The 16,336-nt window shown below is 63.7% G+C and overlaps 2 protein-coding genes across 5 annotated transcripts; both read right to left on the bottom strand.

Moving 5' to 3' along the window:
• Nucleotides 1-189: 189 nt before the first annotated feature.
• Nucleotides 190-7,587, bottom strand: LOC128904785 (zinc finger protein 398-like). Of its 2 annotated transcripts, XM_054189493.1 has the most exons (5): nt 7,551-7,587; nt 6,969-7,355; nt 5,304-5,430; nt 2,530-2,649; nt 190-1,762 (listed from the first exon to the last, which is right to left on the bottom strand). In XM_054189493.1, the coding sequence occupies exons 1-5, from the start codon at nt 7,572-7,574 to the stop codon at nt 714-716; spliced, it is 1,707 nt and encodes a 568-aa protein (XP_054045468.1). In that variant the 5' UTR covers nt 7,575-7,587; the 3' UTR covers nt 190-713. The 2 variants fall into 2 exon arrangements, with proteins under 2 accessions (XP_054045468.1, XP_054045469.1); XM_054189494.1 differs by lacking the exon at nt 2,530-2,649.
• A 562-nt stretch (nt 7,588-8,149) lies between these two features.
• On the bottom strand, nt 8,150-16,035 carry LOC128904789 (zinc finger protein 777-like). Of its 3 annotated transcripts, XR_008464636.1 has the most exons (7): nt 15,885-16,035; nt 14,633-14,759; nt 12,213-12,326; nt 11,765-11,887; nt 11,533-11,667; nt 9,160-10,994; nt 8,150-8,745 (listed from the first exon to the last, which is right to left on the bottom strand). XR_008464636.1 is itself a non-coding variant. In XM_054189507.1 (6 exons), exons 1-6 carry the CDS (start codon nt 16,029-16,031, stop codon nt 10,081-10,083), a joined length of 1,560 nt encoding a protein of 519 aa, XP_054045482.1. In that variant the 5' UTR covers nt 16,032-16,035; the 3' UTR covers nt 9,113-10,080. The 3 variants fall into 3 exon arrangements, 2 of the variants coding, with proteins under 2 accessions (XP_054045482.1, XP_054045483.1); XM_054189507.1 differs by lacking the exon at nt 8,150-8,745 and having other exon boundaries at nt 9,113-10,994; XM_054189508.1 differs by lacking the exon at nt 8,150-8,745 and having other exon boundaries at nt 9,113-10,991.
• Nucleotides 16,036-16,336: the final 301 nt, after the last annotated feature.

The raw sequence follows: 16,336 nt of genomic DNA, 5'->3' as shown, positions 1-16,336 counted from the left end.
TCACACGGATGGGATGCCGGGGAGGGGGGGACACACGGGGTGGCTGCCCCTGGGGTGCCGAGCAGGAGCCGCACCCACGGGAGAGACGTATGTTATGATTTACAGGGATCGCGTACCCAAACTCCCTTCGGCGCGATCCCAGTCGTCCCCTCCCCGAGCCCGCCCCGAGACCACAACCGGAGACCACCGTCAGCCCAGTCTTTTATCCGAGTCTCTTCCCGGCTCGTCCGATTGATGCTTTGGGGACAACACGATGACCCCGGCTGCTGCCCGGCCGCAACAGCCCCTTCCCGGGCCACCCAACGCCCCCTCCACGCTGGTAGTGTCTGAATAACCCTGAGTTCGACCGCGCCGCTGCCCGCCCCGCCGGACCCGACGCAGCCGAATCCGGCTCCTCAGCCGAATCCCTCTTCCACGGGGCGGCGGCACAACCTGGCTCAGCCCCGGCTACCGAACCTTCTCCGTTGCCTCTTGGGCCAGTCTCTTCACCCCCGGCGCGTTTTCCTGCCCGCGCAGCACATCAACCTGCCTCCATCCTCCTCCTCCTCCTCCTCCTCCTCCTGGAGACCCAGCGGTGCGGAGCCCCACGGCGGTGCCACGAGCCCCACGGCGGTGCCACACCAGCTGCCGGGCGTGTGCCGTCGTCGCAGGCTGCTGCACCTCTGCGGAGCAGCCCGGAGAAACGCCGCCCCTTCCCTTCTCCAGCCCTCGCGCTACGGATTATCCTGGGTCAAAGCTTTGCAGGGGCTGGTCTCGTGGATGGGCAAGCTGACGGCAGGCGAGCTGGCCACGGCGTGAACTTTTTGGTGGTGGTTCAGAGACTGCCGGTGCCGGAAACTCTTGCTGCAGCCGTTGCACTGGAAGGGCCGCTGCTGGGTGTGCCGGCGCTGGTGTTCCTCCAGCGAGGCTTTTTGGGGGAAGCTCTCCGTGCACTCGATGCAACGGTAGAGCCGCTCCCCGGCGGCGCTGGCCCGCGCCGGCCGGCCGGCCCACCCGCCCCGCAGCTGCACCCCGTGGATGCGCTGGTGCTTCTGGAGGTGGTGCTTCTGGATGAAGCCCTTGCCGCAGGCCGGGCAGCGGTAGGGCCGCTCTCCGGTGTGGATGCGGTAGTGTTTGTTGAGGTTGGACTTCTCGTTGAAGCTCTTCCCGCAGGCAGGGCACTGGAAGGGCCGCTCGCCCGTGTGCAGGCGCTGGTGCCGCAGCAGCGCGGCGTGGTGGGCCAGGCTCTTGCCGCAGGCCGTGCAGATGAAGGAGCCGTTGCTCTTCCTCGCCTGGTGGCTCTGCTGCCGCGCCAGGAGGTTGCGCTTCAGCCGGACGCTCTTCCAGCCCAAGGGGAGCGCGCGGGGCTCTTCCCCCACGGCGCAGGGACGAAGCTCCTCCAAGGTGGGCTGGGACGAGGCCGTCTCCGTGGTCACGTCTTCTCCCAGCGGCATTCCCTGGGGCAGGGCGAAGGGCTGGTCAGTCCCCACGCCGAGCACGTGCTCCGCCGGGAAAGGCAAACCCGGGGCAGGGTGAGCTTCCACCGGCACCACCACGGGCTTGAATTCAGGCTGGGCGGCCCCGTGTTTGCAGAAGTCCCCGAAGGCCTCTCCTGCCGCCTTCTGCTCGTCCAAGCCGGCGTGGCTCTGCCAGGACACCGGCTGCTCCTGGCTCAGGGGAACCTCCTCCTCCAGGCTCCCCGAGGGTGCCTGCGGCAGAGCCAGGAGTTCAGCTCCTTCCTCCTGGGGCTGCTGCTCTTCGGTCTTGATGACGATCTTCTCACCTGCCGAGAGACAGAGGTTCATTCCCGGCAGGGAAAGCTCTCCCCGTGCCCGCAGTGCCAGTGCGGGAGCTGAGCTTCCCCCCCCCCCGCCGCACGCCGGCGCGTTGGCGACACGAACCAGCAAACGGGCCGTTAGAAAAGGAGCGGGAAGGCTTCACCGAGAGCAACGCGGGAGAAGGGCACGCGAGGGGGGAAGGGGCACTGGCACCTCGTGGGGGTGACCTGGTGGAGCTCAGGGACGGCTGCTGGCCTGGCAACGCCAAGACTCGAAAGGAAACCAAAACTGAGGAAACCCGAAGGCAAAAACTGAGGCCGCAGAGTCCCGGGTGGAATTTTGTCACGAACGGCAGAGTTCAGGTGGGTGAATCTGGGGAAAAGGGTCAAAGCAAAACCTTCCGGGAGCAGGGAGGAGGGTCTGTCTGCAGGCGTGCAGCCGCAGAGCCACCCTCGCGCTACGCTTTGCCCCGGGTCGCCCTGTTTTCCGCTCTTTTTGGCTCTTCCAGACTTAAAAAAGATTTGGTCTTCAAAGTTTTAAGGAAGTCCCAATGGCATGGCTTAAATTCCCGACAGCTCCTGACCCCGTGCAAGGCTGGAGACGCTCCCGGCAGGGGCGTGATGGGCTCCGCTGGCCCCCGGGGGAGGCAGGGGCACCGCTGCGGGCAGGATCCAACCCCCGGCTTTGTGGGGAAGCAGCAGCGGCGGCGGCGGCGGCAGGGACAGACCCAGCCCAACCCAAATGCTCGTTCTCAGCCTTCGCTGTGACTCACCCCCGCCGAGGGGCCCCGACACCGCTCCCTTCTCCGACAGCAGGTGGGTCCTCGCACCCGAATCCTCCCCGTCCTCGGCCGGCGGCGGCGGAGCGGGTTTGGAGCTGGCGTCCCCAGACCCTGGGAAGGAGGAAGCAGCGGAACGAACCGCTGACACCGGGGACCAGCACCAGCCCCCGGCCTCGATAAAGGGCTGCTCTCGCGCAGCGGGAGCCGGGGGGTGTCCGGGGGAGGCGTGGGGGGGTGGCGGCCCTGGGCTCCCAGAGCAGCGGCTCGGGGTTCCCAGGACCGTCCCAGCAAACGGGGTGGCGTCAGCCAAACCAGGCAAAATGACTTCGGTTACCCCAAGAAGAAGCGACTGTCAGGCACTCAGCCTTCAAAATTTCGCCAAAAAATAATTAGTGCTAAAATTTAGGGCTGTCCGCGGCAAATCCCTGCGGGGGGAGGGCGGGGGGGGTGTATGTACGGCCCGTGTCCTGGCGAAAAAGCGTGCAGGAACGCAGGCTGCCGGGGACAGCGTGGGGACGTCGCCTGAAATCCCCACCACGCACCGTCCTGACCGCGCCGGGAGGGCTCTCCCTCCGCTCCCGCAGACGCCGCGCGGAGTCCCGGGATCCCAGCGGACGCCCGCTCCTCCTGCAGTGCTCCCGCTCACGGCGCGGGGGGCGACGGTGGTGGTGGTGTTTTGGGGGGAAGCCTCGCAGGGCTGACAGAGGGACAAACGCCGGCAGCGTCCCAGCGCCCCCGCTGACGCTGGCACCGCTGCGTTGGTGTGCGTCGGACGCACGGGGTTGGGGGGGGGGGCAGCACGAAGCACGGTTGTCACCCGCAACCGACGGGCACCAAACCTTAGAGGCGTTCAAGGCGTCGCCTCTCGCTGCCCGTTCTGACACCCAGAGCGCGCGGCAGCCCACGAGCCACCGCAAGCCGGATTCCCAGAATCCCAGAAGCGTTCAGGTTGGAAAAGACCCTCGGGATCGTCGAGCCCAGCCACCGACCCCACTCTACAGAGTTCTCCCCTGCACCACATCCCCCAACACCGCATCTAAACCACTCCTAAACACATCCAGGGATGGCGACTCCACCACCTCCCTGGGCAGCCTGTTCCCGTGTCCGACCGCTCTTTCCGTAAAGAATTTTTCCCTAATGTCCAGCCTAAACCTCCCCTGCTGCAGCTTGAAGCCATTCCCTCTTGTTCTAGCGCTAATTACCTGTGAGAAGAGACCAGCACCAACCTCTCTACAACGGCCTTTCAAGGAGTTGTAGAGAGCGATGAGGTCTCCCCTCAGCCTCCTCTTCCTCACACTAAACAGTCCCAGCTCCTTCAGTCGCTCCTCATCAGATTTATTCTCCAGGCCCTTCACCAGCTTCGTTGCCCTCCTCTGCGCTCGCTCCAGCACCTCGAGATCTCTCTCGTATTGAGGTGCCCAAAACCAGACACAATACTCCAGGTGTGGCCTCACCAGTGCTGAGTACGGGGGGACAATCCCCTCCCTCCTGCTGCTCCTCACACTATTTCTAATACAAGCCAGGATGCCATTGGCTTTCTTGGCCACCTGGGCACGCTGCTGGCTCGTGTTCAGCCGCTTGTCGATTAGAAGCCCCAGGTCCTTTTCCAGCTCTCCAGCCACACTGCCCCAAGCCCGTAGCGCTGCACGGGGTTGTTGTGGCCCAAGGGCAGGACCCGGCGCTTGGCCTTGTGGAAGCTCGTGCCCGTTAGCGTTGTGGCCCGTTGCGGAATTTGGATGATGAGGTGAAGTCTCCGTGCTCGAAGAGCGATTAAGGCTGGCTTTGCTCCCTCTCGCGCAGCCCAGGGGAGGGAAGGCTTGTCTGGCCATCGCAGGGCACGTAAATAACGGGGGAGTCCTGGGGAGCCGGGACAGCCCTGCTTTTCGCCAGCAGAGCCAGTAAAAATCAAGAGAACCGAGACTTTGTGCAGGTCCCCGTTTCCTTGAGAGACCACGTTGCCCGGTAACTGGCTTTTGCCCCGTTACCTGCGAAATGCGTATTAACGTTGACACCCCTGTATACGCTAACGAAGATTTTGGAGATCATGCTAAACGCGTACGGCTATAGCACTCCTCTCTCCACCCAAATCACACCACGCGTCACCTAGGGGAGGGAAACCTCGTAATCCCGGGGGATAAAAGGACGGAGCAAATGGGAGAGGAGAAACTTGATACGCGAGGGAGCAGTCGAGGGGCTGCGTTCTCTTCCTGCGCCCCAGGCCGGGACGCCATGCTGGGCAAGCACTGCATCTTTCCCCCCGCTGGGCAACGTTACCCCGGGTTGTTGTAGTCGCGTTATTTTTTGCGAGCCGTATTAAGCTCGAGTAATTAGCGCTACCGTAGTCAGTGACTTTATCGACGGCACTCTCGAATCTGCGACCGTCGCTCTCAACAAAGTAACCGACTTCGGCTGTTTGTGAATCTGAGTCAGTGAAAAGTCCCTTGGCGGGACTCTGATCCTAAATCAGCGAAAGTCCTAAATCAGCGAAAGACAGACAAATACCGGAACTACAGTCTTTTTAAGGCGACACCCATCGATCCGATCTATCCGAGTCTCTCCGTAGAGCCTCCCCACCCTCATGCGGATCAACGCTCCCGCTTAACTTGGCGCCGCCTGCGAGCTGCCCGACGCTACGCTCTACGTCCTTATCGGGATCGTCAATAAAGACGTTAAACCCAAACGGCCCCAACACTGAGCCCTGGGGGGCGACCGGGCCCGGGGGGTGACGATTGTGTCCGACCGCGCCAGGAGAGACGGATCCTCACCAAGGGAGACCACAGCCTCGCCGCTCCCCTTCGTCGCCACCCTGCAGAGCTCCTTCTGCCGGCTCTCCGCCCTGCCCCACTCCGGCTCCGGCAAACCCGCCGCCTCATCCGCGCACGCCGCTGGCACCTGAAACGGCAGGAGGCACCTTGGGCACGTCCCTGTGAGCCGGGGCTTGTCCCCCTTCGTCACCGTGGGCACGTCCCCATTACCTTGGGCTCATCCCCACTGCCTTGGGGACATTCCCGTTACCTGGGGCTTGTCCCCGTTTGTCACCTGGGACACGTGCCCGTTATCTGGGGCTTGTCCCTGTCACTTTGGGCTCATCCCTGTTAGCTGGGGCTTGTCCCCCTTCGTCACCGTGGGCACGTCCCCGTTACCTTGGGCTCGTCCCCATTGCCTTGGGGATATTCCCGCTACCTGGGGCTTGTCCCCGTTTGTCACCTGGGACACATGCCCGTTATCTGGGGCTTGTCCCTGTCACCTTGGGCTCATCCCTGTCACTTTGGGCACGTACCTGTTAGCTGGGGCTTGTCCCTGTTTGTCACCGTGGGCACGTCCCCGTTACCTTGGGCTCATCCCCGCTGCCTTGGGGACATTCCCGTTACCTGGAGCTTGTCCCCGTTTGTCACCTGGGACACGTGCCCGTTATCTGGGGCTTGTCCCTGTCACCTTGGGCTTGCCCCTGTCACTTTGGGTATGTCCCTGTTAGCTGGGGCTCGTCCCTGTCACTTTGGGCACATCCCCATTACCTGGGGCTTGTCCCCATTCATCACCGCGGGCCCGTCCCCGTTACCTTGGCCTTGTCCCTGTCATCGTGGGCCTGTCCCCCTTAGCTGGGGCTCATCCCTGTCACTTTGGGCACATCCCCATTAGCTGGGGCTCATCCCTGTCACTTTAGACATGTCTGCATTAGCCGGGGCTTGTCCCCGTTTGCCACTATGTGCCCATCTCCGTTACCTTGGCCTTGTCCCTGACACTTTGGGCACGTCCCCATTAGCTGGGGCTCGTCCCCGTTGGTCACCGTGGGCCCGTCCCTGTTACCTTGGCCTCATCCCTGTCACTTTGGGCACATCCCCATAGACTGGGGCATGTCCCTGTCACTTCAGACATGTCCCCATTAGCTGGGGCTCGTCGCATTTGTCCCCATGGGCCCGTCCCCATTACCTTGGCCTTGTCCCTGTCACTTTGGGCACGTCCCCATTATCTGGGGCTCATCCCCGTTGGTCACCATGGGCCTGTCTGCATTAGCTGGGGCTTGTCCCTGACACTTTGGGCACATCCCCACTAGCCGGGGCTCGTCCCCGTTGGTCACCGTGGGCCCGTCCCTGTTACCTTGGCCTCATCCCTGTCACTTTGGGCACAACCCCATTAGCTGGGGCTCGTCCCTGTCACTTCAGACATGTCCCCATTAGCTGGGGCTCATCCCCATTCATCACCGTGGGCCCGTCCCCGTTACCTTGGGCTCGTCCCTGACACTTTGGGCACGTCCCCATTAGCCAGGGCTCATCCCCATTTGTCACCATGGGCCCGTCCCCGTTACCTTGGGCTCGTCCCTGACACGTTGGGCACGTCCCCATTACCTTGGGCTCGTCCCTGTCACTGTGGGCACATCCCCATAAGCCGGGGCTCGTCCCCGTTGGTCACCGTGAGCCCGTCCCCGTTACCTTGGCCTCGTCCCCGCCGGGTCCCGGCCCGGGCCTGGTTGCCCAGCGGCCGCTGTGCTGGAGCTGGCGCTCGACGTGCTCCAGCCGCCGCGTGTTCTCCTGCACCAGGGCGGCCAAGGCGGCCCATTTGCGTTCCAGCCGGTTGCCGAAATCCAGCACCGCTTTCTCCAGCCCGGACACTTTCTTCTCCGCCGTCTCCGCTCTCCCTTCCAGGCTCAGGAGCCGCCGGGCCTGCGATTCCACCTTCCTCTCCACCGCCTGCACCGCCGCCACCACCGTCCACAGCGAGATCTCGGGCACCGCCGTCGCCTTCTCCCCCTGCCCGGGGGGGGGACCGTGGGGCTGCGGCGGGACCGGCTGCCAGGCCTCGGGCCCCCACCCGGGCTCCTGTGAGGGGGGGAGGGAGCGGGGGGGGGCGGTGAGGGGCGGCGGGACGGGACCGTGTGTGTGTGTCGTCCCCCCCCGCTTCCCCGCCCCGTGTCCCCGCCGACTCCCCGGTCCCGGTGTGTGTGAGGGGATGGGGGGGGCGAGGGGGGGGGGGGTGTGAGGGGACCCGCCGCCCCCCCCCCCCCCCCGCGGTACCTGCGCCGGGCCCCAGCGGGCCATGGCCGCCCGCGCCGCCGCCGCCGCCCCGACACAGCGCCCCCTGCCGGACCGACCGACACACCGCGCCGCCCCCGGGTCCCCCCCACGGTGTCGTCGTCGTGCCCCCCCCCGCTCCGCCACACCGGGACCGCCGCTCCCAGCCCGGATCCCCCCCCCGCCTCTTCCCCGACCCCCTCCCCTCGCCCGGTGCTTCCCCGGCCTCATCCACCCCCCCGCCCCGCCTCACCGGGAGGAGCCCAGCGCCATTCCCGGTAGCCCCCGGTACCGGCCAGGCCCCCGGTGCCGAAGGGAGGCGCGTTCGGCATCTCCGTTGCTGCGGCATCCATGGGCCCTCGCCAGAAAAGGGATGAGGCCAGCACCACCGCTGTGCCCGGTCCCGGTGCTGGTGTCCCATCTCGTCCCAGCGGCCCACCCGCTCCCAGCATCCCATCCATTCCCGGTGTCCCATCCACTCCCGGTGTCCCATCCACTCCCAGTGTTTCATCTCTTCCTGGTGTCCCATCCACTCCCACCATCCCATCCACTCCTGGTGCCCCATCCATTCCTGGTGTCCCTCCCACTCCCAGTGTCCCGTCTCTTCCCAGTGTCCCACCTGCTTCTGGTGTCCCATCTCTTCCTGGCATTCCACCCGCTCCTGGTGTCCCACCCACTCCTGGTGTCCCATCTTTCTCCTGATGTCCCACCTGTTCCTGGTGTCCCATCTCTTCCCGGTATCCCACCTGCTCCCAGCATCCCATCCATGCCTGGTGACCCATCCATTCCCGGTGTCCCATCTCTTCCTGACATTCCACTCACTCCTGGCATCCCATCTCTTCCCAGCATCCCATCCACTCCTGGTGTCCCATGTCTTCCCAGCGTCCCATCCACGCCCGGTGTCCCATCTCTTCCTGGCATCCTACCCACTCCTGGTGTCCCATCCATTCCCGGTGTCCCATGTCTTCCTGGCATTCCACTTGCTCCTGGTGTCCCATCCATTCCCAGTGTCCCACTCACTGCCAGTGTCCCCCATCTCTTCCTAGTGTCCCACCAACTCCCAGTGTCCCATCTCTTCCTGCCATCCCACCTGCTTCTGGTGTCCCATCTCTTTCCAGTGTCCCACTCGCTCCCAGTGTCCCATCTCTTCGTGGAATCCCACTCACTCCTGGCATCTCACGTCTTCCCCGTGTCCCATCTCTTCCTGGAATCCCACCTGCTTCCGGTGTCCCATCTCTTCCCAGTGTCCCACTCACTCCCAGTGTCCCACCTGCTCCTGGTGTCCCATCTCTTCCCCGTGTCCCACTCACTCCCAGCGTCCCACCTGGCCCTGGTGTCCCATGCACGCCCCCTGTCCCTTGTCTTCCCAGCATCTCACCCGCTCCTGATGTCTCATGTCTTCCCAGCGTCCCACCCCTTTCCGGTGTCCCACCTGCTCCCGGTGGCCCATCTCTTCCCAGTATCCCACCAACTCCCAGTGTCCCATCTCTTCGTGGCATCCCACTCACTCCTGGTGTCCCGTCTCTTCCCGACATCCCACCCACTCCTGGTGCCCCATCTGTCCTCAGTGTCCCACCCACTCCCGGTGCCCCATCTCTTCCCGGCGTCCCACCGGGGCTCAGGACCAAGGCCCCACCCTCGTCCTATGGACACGCTTAGACAATCCCTGCAGAGCAACCGGGGCCTGTTACGTTGATGCTTTAGCTCGGCCCATGGGAAGGCGTTTCTGTGCTGACGGCCGAGGACGCAGGCGGAGAAACAAGAGCTGAGGGGGCTTCTGCGGCGCCGATAACCGTGGGCGCGGCCGGCTGGCGGTGCCGAGAGACCCCGTGGTCCTTCGTGACGCTCGGCGGGGGTCTTCCTGTAGCGACTCGCAGGTGATGGAAGGGTCACGGGTCTCAGGGGACAGAAAAACCACGGCGCGTTAGAAAGCCAGGTTGAAGAGCATTGGTGAAAATAATAATCTGGAAAATGCAACACTGGGTATTTGTCGCAGCAAACAGAAATTACAGAAAGAGGGAATTTGCAGGTCAGCAGAACGGTTTTGTCCAATGGCAAATCTAGAGCTGTGCCCAAGCAGCTCGGGCACCAGCTGCCTTTTGGGGATGGATTATCAGGAGTCAGGGTTTTTGAGGAAAGCAGGAGGCGCCCAGGGGAGAGGCAGTCTGACCGACAGCTCTGCCTCACCGAGCCGGAGCCGTGTGCCCGTCTGGGGATTACTTGGACGGTGCGAGAGCTTCCTCCGCTCCGCACTGCTCCGAGCTCGCAGAACAAAGACCCGGCCACAGAGTGTCTCCACAGGCTGGAAGGAGAAGGGGTGCGCCCGCAGGGACGCGCTGAGCTGGCTTCGGTGTCCTGGCTTGGACCCTTGCTTCTGCACGGCCAGGGCTGGGCACCCTCCATCCTGCGCTCCAGCTTCCAACCCACGGTCAAGAGAAGGTCCAACGGTGTCCTCCTGTCCCCGGGAGGACGCTTCCCGCCTTCCCACCCCGCCTTCTCCCACACTTCCCGCTCCCCACGTCCCCGCCGGCGGTTAAACGGGTGCCACCGGCATCGGCAGCTGGTCCCCGTGGGCGTAGAGCCCCCCCTGCCGCACGTGGATCCTCTGGTGGACGTTCAGGTGGTAACGGCGCTTGAAAGTCTTCTGGCAGATGCCGCACTGGTAGGGCCGCTCGCCGGTGTGGTTGCGGTGGTGGCGGACAAAGTCAGAGACCCAGGTGAAGGTCCTGTTGCAGCAGGGACAGAGGATGAGGTGGTGGTTGGTGTGGCGGCGCTGGTGCAGGATCAGAAAGCTCTCGCTGGAGAAGTTCTCCGTGCATTCCTTGCAGGAATACATCATTTTTCCAGGCGACAGCGGGTATCTGTTGGGGCTGGGCTTCCCCCGCACCGTGCCGCAGTCCCTGCTGGGGGTTCGGGGCTGGGAAGCCGGGCACGGCGCCCGGCCGGAGCACTCCTCTGCCTCCGAGGGCTGGCAGAACCCCTTGGCCGCCCAGGCCCGGAGGTGACGCCGGATTTTTTTCTTGGACATGAAGCTCCGGTCGCAGTGGGCGCAGATGTAAGGCACACAGTTGCTGTGGCTCCGCTGGTGGATGACGAGGTTGATCTTCAGCAGAAAGGTTTTCCTGCACACGGGGCAGGAGTAGCACTTCTCCCGGGTGGAATTTCGCTGGCAGGCCGCAGTCCGGCTCGTGCAGGAGCCCTCCACGGGCTCTCCCGGCTCGGCGACCGCGCAGCCGGGATCTGCCTGCGCCGTCGCGCTGCAGACATCTGGGATCGACGCCTTTCCCGGCTCTTCGGGAACGTCTGCCGCCGGACCCTGGCCACCATTCCCTGAATCTTTCACGTTCTCCTCTTCCAGACCCTTGGAGGGCGTTTCGGGCACTGCCGGCTCCTCCGCAGTGACCTCCTCTTGCGGAGCCTCCATTGGGATCCCCACCTCTGCATCTGCTGGAAATTTTTCAGAACGCAAGGATCACTCTTCCACTTGGTTTTGAGGACAAGGCGCAAAGAGCACGGGGCCTTCCTCCCGCCCTCGCCTCCCACCCCCTCCCCAGCCAGCAGCCGGTACAATCTCACCCTCGCTTCTCTTCCAGCTCGGTGTTTTCACACCTGGACTGCATAAAGGCCAGGCGCAGCTACAGCTCGTCCCTCCAGACACCCCAAGGGCCTCTTGAGATGACAAACGTCACCTAGGTAGGACGGGGGGGGTCTCCAACAGAAACATCGGGGCATATCCTTTGAAGCAAATCAACTGGGTAGGCTGGTTCACGCCACACCATGCCTCATCCTTTACGGTTTCAAGGCCGGCAGCAGGATTCGCTGTCAGAACCCTTTCTTGGCCCGTATAAATCACGTAAAACCTGTCCTGAAAACCCCAGGCCCAAAGAGAGCCCCGCGCAAACCTCCTGCCGCTCTCCGAGCGTGCCGGTGGCCCCTAGAGGTTGCCGGCCCCGCCGAGGAGGGACGAAGGGCTGCGCCCCGGTACCTGCTGCGGGGGGAGGCGATGGAGACGGGTTCTGTTTCCCCGCTTCACGACAGCACGTGGAGAGAGGGCAGGAAGGGGACGGGGTTGGCTGGCCGAGATCTGCCGGCACAGCAGTGGCTTCGTGAGGGACGTGCGCTGCAAATGCAAGAGGAGCGATAATGACGATGACGATGGTAACAGCCAGGCAGGGGTGCAGGACCCCCGGCGTGGGCTGGGTTTGCCAGCTACTCACGTGCACTGCAGTTTGGCGTCACCGCCAGGCTCCTGCTTTCCTCCGGGTCCCTACAGCTCCCCTCGCGAGACTCCTTTGTCTTCATCTCCAGCAGACCGTCATCGCTCGGGCAGCTCGGGGGCTCTGGGGAGGAGAAGAGCACTGGGCTTTACTGGCAGCCAGCTGGGAGCTCAGCGGAGCGAGCCCAGGGGTCCCCCCCCTTCCCGAGCCCACAGGGCATCAGGATCCCTGCAGCACGCAGCGGCTGCTGGGGCAGGGGAGGGTTTCCAGGCTATCCAGGCGTCCCAGCACACATTCCCCGTGTCCTCTCCCAGCACAGACCATCCACAGCCACCACGGGAGACACCTCGGTCCCTGCGGCTGAGGGCAGGGACTACAATCGTGCCGGTAAGCTGGCTCCCAGTAAGGAGCCAGGATTCTGGCACGGAAGAAGCTCAGTGTCACGCACCTACGGCCGGCTCCGGAGATAGATCTGCTCCCTCCAGGTCTAACTCCGGCAGCGCGCACAGCTCTTCTCCTCTTTCCATCTGAGATAAGAGTTCAGGCTTGGAGAGGTCACAGTCTGTTACGGAGCAAGACAGACATCAGAGGCAAGACGCGACAGTCCCAGCCCCCAAAATCTTCATCCCCAACTGGGGCAGAGTCAGTGCCGGCACACCGGGAGTTACGGACACAGGCAGGGACCGGCAGGCAGCAGTTCTAGGTGGGGGGGGAAAGGGGGGGAGCATGAAAAGCACCCTCTGGCATGTCTGACAGCCCCGTCCCGGCAACAACAGCAAGAAAATCCATCCCTGCTCCAGAAAGCCCCGAGAAATCCAGCTTTGCCCTGGTTCGGGTGACACAGGATTAATTCCTCTTTCAGCAATTTCACTTTTCAGCAAGGTCTCTTCCAATGCTTGGGAAAACTGCATTTTTAGGAGACTCTAGTGTCCGAATTTGTGAAAATATTTACTTTACAGCCAGCTCCGGTGTGCGGGATTCAAGGTCTCGGTGTTTTCGAGCTCCTCTGGTGCGGGGACGAGGAGGAGGAGCGAGACCCGGGCGCTTGCCCCCAGCTGCCAACAGGGTTATTTCATACCGTGAACGGCACATTCCAGAGAAATTAGAGAGTTTGCTGAGGATTTCTCTCTCTCTCTCTCTCTCTCCCCCGGGACGGCTGCCATCCCGAGCACTCCTCGCCCCGGTGCCGGAGCCCTGAGCCCTTCCCTTCCTTGCAGGGTCCCCCATGGGCTGTCCCTGCGGGGAGGGCACGGCTCCTGCTGGTGGAACGGGCTGGGGACAGTCCGGGGGTGTTTTATATTGGGATCGGGATCAAGACTGGTTCTTTAGTGTTAGTAAAGTTAATTATTTAGTCTTATCCCGTCAAATCTATTAATATTTCAACCCCGGGGTTTCCTTGGTTTTTCCCCGATTCCCCTTCCCGGGTGGGGAGGGCTCATCGGGTGAGAGAATAATTGTCTAAATGAACGGTGCCAAGAGGCACTGCCACGAGATGGGCTGGGCGAAGCGGGGTGTCACGGAATCACGGAACGGTTTGGGTTGGAAGGGACCGTGATGACCATCTCGTTCCAACCCACCCCCCGGCCCTGGGCAGAGACGCCTCCCACTAGACCACGTTGCTCAAATTCGACGAATCACGGAAGCATTTAGGATGGAGAAGACCTTTAAGATCATCGAGTCCAACCGGACTTTTTGGAAAGTTCATTTCCAGCTGCCAGGGCCCCGCATTTGAAAATCCAGCCGGAAGCACCCCAAATGCTGCCCCGTGAGACCTTCTCCCCCTGCTCCGAGGGAGCACCACCAGCCCCACTCGCCACAGCAGGACAAACGGACGGCACGGCCTCCACGCTGATGGGAAACCACACGAGGATCCAGACAGACGTGGAAGAGGCAATGTCGGCGATGGAAGGGAAAGGAAGAGGGAACATCCACGGTGGAAGGGAAGAAAGAGGGAACATCTGCGACGGAAGGGAAAGGAAGAGGGAACGTCGGCAACGGAAGGGGGAACGTTGGCAATGGAAGGGAAAGGAAGGGGGAACGTCGGCAACGGAAGGGGGAACGTCGGCAATGGAAGGGGGAACGTCGGCAATGGAAGGGAAAGGAAGAGGGAACATCCACAGTGGAAGGGAAGAAAGAAGGAATATCCGTGATGGAGAGAAAGGAAGCGGGAACATCCACAATGGAAAGGAAGAAAGAGGGAATGCCGGCAATGGAAGGGAAGGAAGAGGGAACATCTGCGATGGAAGAGGGAACGTTGGTGATGGAAGGGAAGGAAGAGGGAACGTCTGCGACAGAAGAGGGAACGTTGGTGATGGAAGGGAAGGAAGAGGGAACGTCTGCGACAGAAGAGGGAACATTGGTGATGGAGGGGAAGGAAGAGGGAACGTTGGTGATGGAGGGGAAGGAAGAGGGAACGTTGGTGATGGAAGAGGGAACATCGGTGATAGAAAGGAAGAAAGAGGGAATGTCGGCAATGGAAGGGAAATTAAGAGGGAACGTCCACGGTGGAAGAGAAGGAAGAGGGAACGTCCGCGATGGAAGGGAAAGGAAGGGGGAACGTCCGCGATGGAAGGGAAAGGAAGGGGGAACGTCCGCGATGGAAGGGAAAGGAAGGGGGAACGTCCGCGATGACAACGCAAGGAGTTCAGAGTACCTGTTCCCCGCGAGAAGAAGATACTGAGCGCTCACCACCCCCTCCTGCGTCTACCTGCCAACCTCCGACCGCTGCCGGAGGGGACGGGGAGTCGAGCGGAAGGGTTGAGGGCTGGAGATCCCCAGGAAACACAAAGAGGTAGAAAAGCAACCCTGAGCGAGAGAGGTCCCCGGGGCAGCGCCGCCCGCTGCCAACCCAGCGCAAACGGAGCCTACACAGGGACACCAGCGTCTCGTAGTTGTCCTCCATCACCGTCCTGTAGAGCTCCCTCTGCTCGTCGCCCAGGCCTGCCCACTCCTCCCTGCTGAACCGCACCGCGATGTCCTGGAACGTCACCGGCACCTGGGAGCAGAGGGGCTGGGCTGAAGGAGGGGGCAGCTCCCCCCCCCACCCCCCCACGCCCCCCCAAAAACAGCTCCCAGCCCCTCCGACACCACCCCCCAGCCCTTCAACAGCCCAAAAAGCAGCTCCCCAGAAGCCCCCCCCCCCCCCGAAGGAATTCCACACCCTCGCTCCCAGCCCCCACAAAGGCCCCCTTCCCCAGCAACCAGCTCCCAACAGCCCCCTGGATTTCCCCCCCTGTCGCCCCCCAAACAGCTCGCGGCCCCTCAATGGCCCCATAAGTGACCCCCAGGCTCACTCTCAGCGCCCTCAACCTCCCAAGAGCCCCCTAAGTGGTCCCACAGGCTCACCCCCAGTCCCCCAAACCACACCTCAGCCCCACAAGTGATGCCCCCAGGCCCACTTCCAGCCCCCAACAGCCCTCTAAGCGGCCCCAGGGCTCAGTACCAGCCCCCAAACCACCCCTCAGCCCCACAATGGCCTCAGAAGTGACCTCCACAAGCCCCCTTCCAGCTCCCATTGCCCCCAACAGCCCCCTGAGTGGCCCCAGGGCTCACTACCAGCCCCGCCTCAGCCCCACAACGGCCCCATGAGTGACCCCACTCGGACCCACTTCCACCCTCCAAGAGGCCCCTGAGTGGCCCCAGGGCTCATTACCAGCCACCAGCCGTGCCTCGGCCCCACATGGCCCCATAAGTGACCCCCCAGACCCACTTGCAGCACCCCCCCCCCAACAGCCCCCTAGGCGGCACCAGGGCTCAGTACCAGCCCCCAAACCACCCCTCAGCCCCACAATGGCCCCATAAATGACCCTCGCAGCCCACCTCCAGCCCCCAACAGACCCCTAAGTGGCCCCATGGCTCACTACCAGCCCCCAGCCCTCTCTCAGCCCCACAATGGCCCCATAAGTGACCCCCCAGACCCACTCGCAGCCCCCATCCCCCCCAGCACACCACCCCTCAGGCCCACAATGGCCTCAGAAGTGACCTCCACAAGCCCCCTTCCAGCTCCCATTGCCCCCAACAGCCTCCTGAGTGGCCCCATGGCTCACTACCAGCCCCCTCTCAGCCCCACAACGGCCTCACGGCCGACCCCCCCCGGCTCGCCCCCCGCCCCGCTCGGTACCTCGGGGCCCCGCAGCCCCCAGGGGGGCCGGTCCCGCAGCGCCGCCTCCACCCGCTCCAGCCGCCGCTCCAGCTCCCGCAGGCGGGCGGCCACGGGCCCCTCCGCGCTCTCCGCCATGGTCCCCACCGCCGTCGCCGTCCCCGCCATCGACCCCGCGTCCGGCCGCGGCCCGCCCCCTCCGCCGCCCCGCCACAGCGCCCCCTGCCGGCCGGGCGGTGCCGCGCCCGGTGTCGCAGCGGGAGGGGCTTTCCCCGGTGGCCACCGGGAATTTGGGGGGGGGGGGAGGGGGAGTGGGTGTCACCCGCGGGAGAACGGGGGAAAGGCCTTCAAATCAACCGCTTCTCGGTTGATTGACAGCTGTCAATCACCGCCGCCGCCGCGCTGGGGCGAGCGGGAGTGGGGCGCCCCCTGGCGGCTGCGGGGGGCGGCGCGGAGGTGAGCGGGGTCGGGGC

This window comes from Rissa tridactyla, chromosome 2 (assembly GCF_028500815.1).
Source record: "Rissa tridactyla isolate bRisTri1 chromosome 2, bRisTri1.patW.cur.20221130, whole genome shotgun sequence".
Taxonomy (NCBI): Eukaryota; Metazoa; Chordata; class Aves; order Charadriiformes; family Laridae; genus Rissa; species Rissa tridactyla.
Note: the sequence above shows the minus strand (reverse complement) of the source record. Positions and strands in the feature narration are given on the sequence as shown.

Bases quoted from the DNA above. Each gene is read 5' to 3' on its own strand.
- LOC128904785 (XM_054189493.1), bottom strand. From the start codon at position 7,574: ATGGCCCGCTGGGGCCCGGCGCAG. The intron at 7,356-7,550 runs GTACCGCGGGGG...CCCCCCTCACAG, and splicing joins CCCGCTGGGGCCCGGCGCAG to GAGCCCGGGTGGGGGCCCGA. The intron at 5,431-6,968 runs GTAACGGGGACG...CTGCCGTTTCAG, and splicing joins CCGGCGGGGACGAGGCCAAG to GTGCCAGCGGCGTGCGCGGA.
- LOC128904789 (XM_054189507.1), bottom strand. From the start codon at position 16,031: ATGGCGGGGACGGCGACGGCGGTGGGGACCATGGCGGAGAGCGCGGAG. The intron at 12,327-14,632 runs GTAGGCTCCGTT...GCTCCGTAACAG, and splicing joins CGAGACGCTGGTGTCCCTGT to ACTGTGACCTCTCCAAGCCT. The intron at 11,888-12,212 runs GTGCGTGACACT...TCTCCTCCCCAG, and splicing joins ATCTCCGGAGCCGGCCGTAG to AGCCCCCGAGCTGCCCGAGC.